This window comes from Drosophila grimshawi, unplaced genomic scaffold (genome assembly GCF_018153295.1).
Source record: "Drosophila grimshawi isolate 15287-2541.00 unplaced genomic scaffold, ASM1815329v1 contig_311, whole genome shotgun sequence".
Taxonomy (NCBI): Eukaryota; Metazoa; Arthropoda; class Insecta; order Diptera; family Drosophilidae; genus Drosophila; species Drosophila grimshawi.
In genome coordinates this window covers 22,631,869-22,641,613 of record NW_025063098.1, presented here as the reverse complement: position 1 = coordinate 22,641,613, position 9,745 = coordinate 22,631,869, and the positions used below count along the sequence as shown (strand labels likewise).

The 9,745-nt window shown below is 40.7% G+C and overlaps 2 protein-coding genes across 3 annotated transcripts; one reads left to right on the top strand and one right to left on the bottom strand.

Moving 5' to 3' along the window:
- Positions 1–18: 18 nt before the first annotated feature.
- On the bottom strand, positions 19–6,758 carry LOC6568528 (neutral ceramidase). 2 transcript variants are annotated; one of them, XM_032740417.2, is made up of 6 exons: positions 6,645–6,758; positions 2,820–2,987; positions 2,428–2,751; positions 1,191–2,057; positions 418–1,028; positions 19–358 (listed from the first exon to the last, which is right to left on the bottom strand). In XM_032740417.2, exons 2-6 carry the CDS (start codon positions 2,943–2,945, stop codon positions 175–177), a joined length of 2,112 nt encoding a protein of 703 aa, XP_032596308.1. In that variant the 5' UTR covers positions 2,946–2,987; positions 6,645–6,758; the 3' UTR covers positions 19–174. The 2 variants fall into 2 exon arrangements, with proteins under 2 accessions (XP_032596308.1, XP_001994793.1); XM_001994757.3 differs by lacking the exon at positions 6,645–6,758 and adding an exon at positions 5,276–6,062 and having other exon boundaries at positions 23–358.
- A 224-nt stretch (positions 6,759–6,982) lies between these two features.
- On the top strand, positions 6,983–9,551 carry LOC6568529 (STAM-binding protein-like A). The gene is made up of 5 exons (XM_001994758.3): positions 6,983–7,403; positions 7,643–8,185; positions 8,255–8,576; positions 8,634–8,746; positions 8,814–9,551. The coding sequence occupies exons 1-5, from the start codon at positions 7,288–7,290 to the stop codon at positions 8,977–8,979; spliced, it is 1,260 nt and encodes a 419-aa protein (XP_001994794.1). The 5' UTR covers positions 6,983–7,287; the 3' UTR covers positions 8,980–9,551.
- Positions 9,552–9,745: the final 194 nt, after the last annotated feature.

Here is a 9,745-nt window from a genome sequence, read left to right as displayed (position 1 = left end):
ATTTACACGTATGTGGAATATTGCACGCTATTTTATAGTATTTCCCAATAGTTTTATTTAAGTTCTAACAAATTTGGCATTCATTTTATTTGTGTTTTTAAAATAAAGCTTTTCCTCATCATTCCTGAATGGTAAATAAATACGCGGATTTGTTTCGGCTGCTCATGCAGCATGCTAATCCTCAGTGACAGTGAATGAGTGCGTCAGACCCTCGTACGGATATTTGCCACCGAGAATGTACTTGTATTCACCCGAATGACGAATGCGATAATCTCCGGGTAGAGTTTGCGGACTGATGTTCCAAACGATTTCCAGTTCGCTGAAGCCTAGAATTGTATTCGTTCGATGCCAGATCATTCTGCAAAAATATAAAATTTGACTCCATTGTTTATAGTTGGGATTGGCTATGGTGCTCACCTGGTGTCCCAGCTTGCATCCGTGTAGGTGATCTTCCAGCGATCCTCATTGATCTTACGCTCAACGGTAAAATAGGTCTTCTCTGTGAAGAGATTATTACGCGGATTGCCCGAAATAAAGGTGGCTCTGACGGTGTCATTGATGCCATATTGTTTTTTTGGCTGCGTCTTCACATAGCCAAAGTCCGTGCCAATTGGATGGCCATCGAAGAGCACTCCAGTGTTCAAGGACAACATCACATCGTTCATATAGGGTGGACTAGGACCAGCATCCACTGTCTCGTTGCGCATCATTGCCTTCGTCAAATGCTCGTAAATGTCCATGTAAATGGTGTGCGTGTGTGGGCCAAAGATGGTGGATGCAGCCTCATAGCGCTGCGCCTGATACTCCTCCGGGGTGACCGTGTAGCTGGAGTAGATGTTGGTCAGGCCGGCAATGATGACCTCCGTGTCGATGCCACCAGCTGCTGAGGCAGCAGCTCGAATTTGATTGCGCAAACGACGACCGGCCATTGTCGTGAATTCACATGGAATTGCAGCAATGATGACATCGCCGATCTTCAAGATTTGATTGGATACAATTTTTGGTTGCCATTCGTACGGGAAAGTTGCCTGAAAAGAAGATAATATTTTAAATAATGTATATAAAACATAAACTATTTGTAAAGTTTCCATATAATCGTAAATCTATTCAATAATTCTCAACATATTGAAAAAATTCAAATTCAATCAAAATCCCTCATTAAAAACTGAGATTGCTACAATATTACTTACTCGACCAGTGGCAAGGAGAATGGGCTTTGGCTCGTGGCACTTGATATCCTCTTGGGTGGGCGGTACTATAAAATCGCGTACAAAGTTCCACATGGGATTGTCGGTGGTGGTGCCCTGCTCGAAGCTAAAGGCGCCCGGGCCATCGGTGGTGCCAGCAGCGAAACTGTAACCCATCGCCGGCTGGCAGCCCCTGATCTTGTCCAGCTTGCGGGTGAGTGGATTGTAAGTGCTGCCATTATAATTGGGCATATCGACAAACTGATGAATGAAGCGTATATCGCCAGTCACCTCGCGAGCCGTCGACTCCTGGCTCTGCTCGTTGAGCAGACTGAGAGCGCCATCTGCCAAACGCTGCCCAATGATCTGGGTGCTCTCGAACATGTCACGACCAGGACCGGACGCAAAGCACTCACCCTCGCCGGCGGGACAGTGGGAGGTGAGTATATCGCAATCGTTGCCCGAAAGTGAACACTTGGGACCCATGATGTTCGGCGAAACATCACCCAAATTGGAGGAGCAAAATGAGCCCACAAATTTGCCCTTGCCGGGCATCTTGTTGGGATTGTACTCCTTCTCCAGCAGCAGTGCCGCATAGCCCATGTTATCGCTGGTGACCAGCTTGTTGGTGTTGTTCATCGAGGTCGCGTGCACCGCATACCAATTGAAGGCACCCAGCAGATTGTTCTCGTTGTCCACGAATCTCAGCTGGGCCAGTGTCTTGTCCGTATCATGTTCGTACTGGGCACGCTCCTCCTCCGGATTGCGCAGATACGATGATGGCGAGCGATTGATGTTCACGTTGAGCAGCACCGTCTTCGAGAAATAGATGCGACCATCTACCATATTATCCGTGGCACGTTTAATGCACTGCAAGATAAATAATATGGATATTAATAAATACTTACTCATGAACTAGCTTACAAAACTAAACCTCCAAATCTAAGACATTCCTTTAATTATTACTAAAAAAAAATCCACACAAAAAAATACCAAAAATATATATAAATTTTTTTTAAATAATAATAATTATCAATATTTTCTCTTAAGCTTTTTTGTTACATTTTTAGATTTTAGAAATTTGTCAAATGTCAAAAAATTGCATGTACTTTTTGCAAATTTAAAAGAAAAATGTTTTAAATTAAAAAATATATAATTAAATAAATATAGAAATTGTTTGATACATATTTATCAATTCAATAAAATTGATCGATTTCAGCCTCATCGTTTTATAGCTTACCAAATAGATTCCTTGGGCCATCACTTCAAAGGTCTGCGGCACAAAGCCCAGAATGGATATGTCGTAGAGCAAATGCATCAAGAAACCGCCCGGTGCACCATGGGTGTGGGTGCCACTGATGGCAACGTTTTCCGTGTTGTATATGTTGCCATATCGTGCCTGCAAACGCTTCACCACCTCCCGCTTCAAGCCATAGCCCATCATGCCACAGTCGGCGCTGACGAATGCCAACCGGTTGCCCTTCTCATCCTCCACGACAAAGGCACGTGCAAAGGTGCGCGTATGGAGACCACGTCCAACCTGCTTGATGTTCGCATAGCCCATCTATCAAATGACACACAATTTGACAATTGAGGCAATTGAGTTAAGTTCCACTTTAATGTTTCACTTACGAAATTAATTTCCACTGAAGGTCCCGTTATGTCCGCACGTCCCACGCCCACCTTATAGGCGCTGGCCAGGCTGCTCAGGGTGCCAAGTGCGAACAGCGTGACTAAGCAATATTTCCAATTAGCCATCCTTGTTGCTAAACACACTCAGGTATGACAAAACCAAGTTAACTACAAAGAGAATGGAAACCAGTTGATTACAAGAAATCAATTAAAAATATATATATACAGCGGGACTTCTCTAAAACAAACCACAATCTGTGACAAATCCAATTCGATAGAAGAAAAGTTTTTTGGACATATCATATTTTGTTACCTGTAACTTTGGCTACAACCAACTTTTTCTTGCAGATAGAAAATATATCAAACCAATAACAATTGAGATAATTCCATCTGATTTTCTGTATAACCAAAATATTAATTTTAAAAAATAAATTCGTCTTGTGGAAGCTTTGATTTAAAAGATATTTCTCATTATTACTGTGAGTGGTAATTGTACGTAAAGTTGTTTAAAGTTTGTAGATTAAAAGTTAAATGTTAATATCAATTAAGGATTTGTTTAATCTGAATCCATAATATAATAAATTTAACTTCATTAAATTTACATTTATTCACAATTTTACTTCTTTACTGAATTCTTTTGGTGATATAAGTAATTAACAACGTAATAATCAGTAAAGTGATTAATCTATTGTCGATTAGATTATTATTATTTAACCTTATCATTTTGAAGAAAGACTTGTCGCACAGATCATCAATTGGCCAACTCAAATCAATCAATCAATCGAACGCACTTAAGTAATTTGCACATATGGACAAATTATTGCACATCGTTAAACAATCAAATCAAACGCCAAGAAAGCCCCACAAAGCAGCAACAGGCATGTATAAATGCATATGTATCTATCTATCTGTGTATCTGTGTATCTGTGTATCTGTGTATTTATGGATACATTTATGGATAAAACGATTGTCGGCCAACGACAAATGCTAATTTATTGCGGCCTCCGGCAGTTGCATCAATGAATAAAGAGAAGTGCGTATTACAATGCAAAACAACAGTTGAGGACAACCACAACAATAAAAAACAAAAGCAAACAGCAACAACAACAAATCGCTGATCTTTGTTGTTGTTCTGTTATCAGCTGAAGAGCTCGTTGCTTGTTATTGGAACCGGTTTTTATCAGCTTGCGAAACACAGCTGAGGCAGGCTACTATAACATGCAGCTGCTTCTGTCCAGTGGCCAATGATTATTGGAACTGCACACGAAAATCAAAAGTAATTGGGTTTTTACGCCCCTCCCCTCCTTCCTCCGACAAGCCCAGATTTGTTGATATATTTGATATGAATTTATTTCCTTTCTCGCATGCGGGCCACGTCTCAGACAAAAGAACCTTTTTTTTTTGTGGCAAGACGCCAAATCGAGTCAGTGGATGAGTAATTGTTTAGTATGTTGAACTGAGTGCTGTGCGGCCAATCGACAGTTCAGATTGTCGTGCGCTTTGCATAATTCAGTTGGCAGGCTGACATTGAAAATACAAATTAAATAAATACACACAAAATACTTATATGCGAGGTTTGCTTGCTCACAGGCCCAGCAAACAGCTGAAGTCCAAATAAGCAATCCCAAAACAAAATTAAAAAACAAAAAACAAGTGAAAATTCGCTAGATTGTACAGCTCGACTGGAAGATACCCTCTTGCACAGCTTATAAATAAAAAAAAATTGGATACGTTGCAGATATAAAAACTGCGCTTTTTATTTAATCTTAAATTTGAAATTTGGGCACTTGATCAATAATATATATAAGAGTATATTATATATAAGTTGGAGACAGATCGTCTACGAGATATTCTGTTGCACAGCTTTTAAATACAAAGTAGTATAAATAAACTTGAGCTGCCTCTATTAATGAGAACTTATATTCCACATTTCAAGTCTATAGCTCTCTGAGAGCTGTTGTTGACCAAGAATGCATATAATTTATGATCGAAGATGCTTCCTTCCGCTTGTTACATGCACAACTTTATTATACCCTTTTCCCATAGTGTTTTTTAATGTGTTGAGGGCATAACAAGCGGAGAGACAACGATAACAGCTGCAGGGCCATCGCGCAGATACACAGATACAGATACAGATACATGGATACGAGTTCGGACTTGTAATTCACGAAATAACTATTCAGTTTTAGCTGGCATCAGCTTATAAGATATTACGTGTTTTTATTTATGTTTTGCTGTACATTTGTTTGCATTTCATTAAAGTGCTGCACTTTGGTTTGGCTTGGATTTTATATTGTTTAACAATATTTCAGTGCCGCCTTTATTCAAATTGTAATTGGGTTTTATCTGATTTTAATTCGGTCAATTTCTGTTTACGTTTTCATGTTTTTTTTTTATTTTTATTTGTATTGTGTATTGTGCTTAGCACTCGGCACCATTGTGTGCAGGCCACTTACAAAAGATTCAAATGTATCTCTTGGATACACGCTGCCCGGACTGGCTCTGGCTGGCTGCTGAATGCGGTGTCAGCGTCGCCGCTGTCATCCAATTGAGCAAATTACAGAAGATTTTGGTTCATATGGGCGCTTTTTATTTGCTGATGAGCCTTTTCATACACTTTTTACTTTTTACTTTTTACGATCCCCACGATTTCTGGCACTTTCGCGTTGCGTTTTCGAGGTTAAACTTATTTATTTATTTTTTTTTTTTTTATGGTTACGCAATGAACTCCTTTGCCTTGGCACTGATTGTAATGGATATGTTTCACCAACTTATTTCATATTATTTTATTAGCACCTTAAGTTGTTAATGTGACGAATAGTCGAGCAGCAATGAATTCATTTCGGATTTAATGGAATTGTTCATTGTTGCATTAGAAAAATTATCTCACGCACGCCATTCAAATTAATTGACCAAATTATGGCGGAAAATTATCGCGATTAACGTTAAAAACACGTCAAAAAGTTGTAATAATATTTTATTTATTTGTATATTTCCCTCAATCAGTCAACGCTCGCTTGCAAAATTGCTTGCGTTTCAAATGCGAAACTGAATTCAAAACAAGCCGCATCGATATAGATATTTATCTCTTACACACACACACACAGACACAATACAAGAAGAGACTTTGCCCCCCTCTGCAGCCTTGCTTCCCATACAAATGGCACAACAAATAATGCCAAAGAAAATCCACAAAAAAAAGCAACTCAAACGAAACTGAAACCGAATTCGAATCTCGGTTCGAAGTCGCGTCGCTGGTGATTTTGTAAATGACGCCCGCTATGCGCCCAAGTTGGCACTCAACTGCTCAGCGACGACGACTTTGGCTTTGGCCACTTGCCAGAGACTGACCACAAGACGGAAGAGCGCGCGCTCTCTCTCTCTCCCTCTCTCTCTAAGCTCAGCTCAGCTCATTTCGGCACACTTTTGCCTTTTTTGTATTTTGCTTTACATTGATTGCTGTACAGCGCACAGTTAGTCATTCATTCATGCCATCATGTGTTCAATGAGTGCTGCTGTGCATTATCATCCGTATTTTGAGTGTAACTCTGAATCTGAGTTCACTATGCGCATTAGCAGATCAGTTGACCTCTCTCTCTCTCTCTCTCTCTCTGTCGCTCTCTATTGCTTGCAATCTATCCAAAATTGGTTATAAATATTTTGTTATTTCAAATAACCCATTGATAACGTATCAAATAGTCTGTTAACGCTAAAGATTAACTAACTTAAGGCCAATCTGAGCACTTTGAACCATTAATCTTACATTCACAACACAGAAACATTTTAAGAAAAGGTTGTAAATTAGTTAAAATAGTTTTTACTTACTTTTGAAGTTGCCCAAAAACTGCTCAATTCCTAACACTTTTGGCCGCACCCAGTCTCGCTAACTGAATTGGAAGACTACGCAAGCAACAATCTTGCTCGAGTGGGGTCTTTAAAAATACGAACTGATAGCAAGATTTATGAAGATTATCGTAGCTATATTTTTGCAACGATAAGGATTAAACAGTCGCATATAAATAAATGTTGGTAGGCAATTTGAAATGCCAACAGACAGCTCAAAGTTGCGTTAACAGTTGCGGAACAACAGAGGCATCGATAATATCAAACTTATCGATGCTTTGTAAACGACTGTTAAAGCAGCTGTTAGACATAGCATTTACAATTAATGTAGAATGAACAGCTGTTGTGGCAGGCAGTGTTGAAGCGACGCCACCTCAACCACCACCTGCGTAATAAGTAGTTCGTTTACGATTGTTACCAAATAGCCACAAAAAAAAAAGGAAACAACAACAACGGTACTCCAAATCCTTGAGCAAGGCGACACAAGTAGTGACACAGATGAAAACACGCGTGAGAAGAGATTGAAGCGAGAACGGCAGGTGCGCAGAGAGAACGCAACAGATTCAGCTAGCAAAAGCAAAAGCAGCATAAAAAAAATAACAATAACAAAAAACTAACAAATAAAATGTCCAAGGCCGTGAACAATATGAATATGGGCATTGTGGAGCCGCTGGAACGCATGAAACAATTGTCCCACTACGGCAATCTCATCGATGTGGACAAGAACATGCCAGTGACACGGTAAGTTAAAAGTGAATCGAGGCGGCAAAGTGGAATCCCTGCTTCAATGTCATCCGCCCACTTTTTGGCCTTGCACGTCGTATTTGCCTTTTGAAGGATATTCGCCTTGGCAGCATGTTTTGTCAACACACACACACACACATGCATGTGTGCCTTGGCAGCTGCTTGGCTGTTTTTTGTTTTTGTGCCTGGCTTATTTATGGGAAAGAAATAAAAGATTGCACTTTTTTTGGCCGTAGCTATTATCGCTCCGGGACGGAGATGTTGCGCATGGCGAACGTGTATCTGAACGAGGGCAATCACGAGAATGCCTTCATCCTCTACATGCGCTACATGACGCTCTTCATCGAAAAGATACGCCAGCATCCCGACTATGGCAGCGTTAAGGCCGAGGTGAAGGCCATCAATAAGACGATTAAGGACGAGATTATGCCAACGACGGAGAAGCTGCGCACCAAGCTCCTCGCGCAATATCAGCGCGAATACGAACAGTTTCTTGCCAACAAGGAAGCGGAACGGATGCGCGAACAGGAACGAGAACGTCACCGGCAACGGGAGCTGGCGAACCGCAAGGCAGCCGGATCAGGCAATGTGCCGTCGCTGATACCCGCCAATCTGCATGTGCAAATGGATGCGAGCAATCAGCCAACGGCGCCTGATCTCGATCTGCTTGATCAGGTGGTGTATCCCAATGATTTTCCCACGGGCACCAATCGCAGCAATCTGCCCAATTCCGGTCTGTTGCTGCCCGCCGCCGATGCCAGCGCCGATAAAACAACCAAGTGAGTGTTTCTATTTTGTTGCTGCAGCCATGTGGCAGGTGACTCACTCATCACACTTGTCCCTTGCAGCTCATTGTCGAAGCCCGCTTTCGATCGCAACCAGAAGCCGCAATATAATCGCACGGACTCGCTGCTGGCGGGCTCGCTGCGCACCGTCAACGTACCTGGCGACACTATGGATGTGTTCCTGAAGCTCGCCCGCTCCAATACCTCCAATAACATTGAGACTTGTGGCGTACTCGCCGGCCATCTGGCCCGTAATGAGCTGTATATCACGCACATTATTACGCCGCAGCAGCACGGCACGCCGGACAGCTGCAACACGATGCACGAGGAGCAGATCTTTGATGTGCAGGACCAAATGCAGCTCATCACACTAGGCTGGATACATGTAGGTGGCATCTAAAACTTAGATCTTTAACTTGGCTAATTGTTGACTCTTCGACAGACGCATCCGACTCAGACGGCCTTCCTGTCCTCCGTTGATCTTCACACGCATTGCTCTTATCAGATGATGATGCCCGAAGCAATTGCCATCGTCTGTGCGCCCAAGTACAATACGTGAGTCATTCTATTTTTGCGGCTTCTCCCACTGAATCACCGAGTAATATGAACGTTTTATTTTTAGAACTGGTTTCTTTCTACTCACGCCTCATTATGGACTGGACTATATTGCACAGTGTCGGCAGAGCGGATTTCATCCGCATCCCAATGATCCGCCGTTGTTCATGGATGCCCAGCACATCCATATGGATGGCCAGGCCAAGATCAAAGTCATCGATTTGCGCAGATAGTTTGTGGAAATATTTGTGTTAAGCAACAGCCAAAAAACTACCAGCACATTGGTCAACCTACGGAATGCAACAGCAGCGAATTTAACAAAATGCTTAAAACAACAACAAACAAACAATAACAAACAACCAGAAGCAATCGCTTGAAGTTAACTAAATCTTTTGTTAGAGCATTCAGTTCAGAGTAATCCAAACAACAAACTCACTATAGTAATAATTTAAAACAAAACAAAAGCAGAAAGAAAATCAAAATGAATGGGAAGATTACAAAGGATCCACAAATTGGAGAAAATGTACTTGTATTTTTGCAAGCAATTCATCGATAAAGTTATTTATGTACATGTATTTATTAGAGCAGTTAAAACTATGGCATTTCATTCAGCTCTTAGTTAATTCGCATTTTAAGGTCTGCTTTATGCAATTCGTTAATGTGATTTCCAATTGTGGCTTATACTTTTGTTGAGGAACTAATACTTTTACTTATGCATGTATTTATTATGTCTGGCAAAGCAATCTCTACACTCTACACACACCGCTACTAATGCAGCTAAAGCAACACCTTTGAAATATATATATATATATATATATATATATATATATATATAGATATTTACATATTTACCTAATATTGCTAAAAAGAAAACTTAAAAAATGAAAACTATTGGATAACATGTTGTTTGAATTAAAACCTGATAATGGTAATCGTGTTATTTATGCTTACTAAATGCTAAATTGAATAAACCTATTATTTATTTTAAACGAACAATTG

What these genes read in the sequence shown, in the direction of transcription:
- LOC6568528 (XM_032740417.2), bottom strand. Translation starts at nt 2,945, where the DNA reads ATGGCTAATTGGAAATATTGCTTAGTCACGCTGTTCGCACTTGGCACC. An exon ending in CTTCAGTGGAAATTAATTTC is followed by an intron (nt 2,752 to 2,819) that starts GTAAGTGAAACA and finishes GTCATTTGATAG; the next exon opens with ATGGGCTATGCGAACATCAA. An exon ending in TGGCCCAAGGAATCTATTTG is followed by an intron (nt 2,058 to 2,427) that starts GTAAGCTATAAA and finishes TTTATCTTGCAG; the next exon opens with TGCATTAAACGTGCCACGGA.
- LOC6568529 (XM_001994758.3), top strand. Translation starts at nt 7,288, where the DNA reads ATGTCCAAGGCCGTGAACAATATGAATATGGGCATTGTGGAGCCGCTG. An exon ending in AAGAACATGCCAGTGACACG is followed by an intron (nt 7,404 to 7,642) that starts GTAAGTTAAAAG and finishes TTTTGGCCGTAG; the next exon opens with CTATTATCGCTCCGGGACGG. An exon ending in TCACACTAGGCTGGATACAT is followed by an intron (nt 8,577 to 8,633) that starts GTAGGTGGCATC and finishes ACTCTTCGACAG; the next exon opens with ACGCATCCGACTCAGACGGC.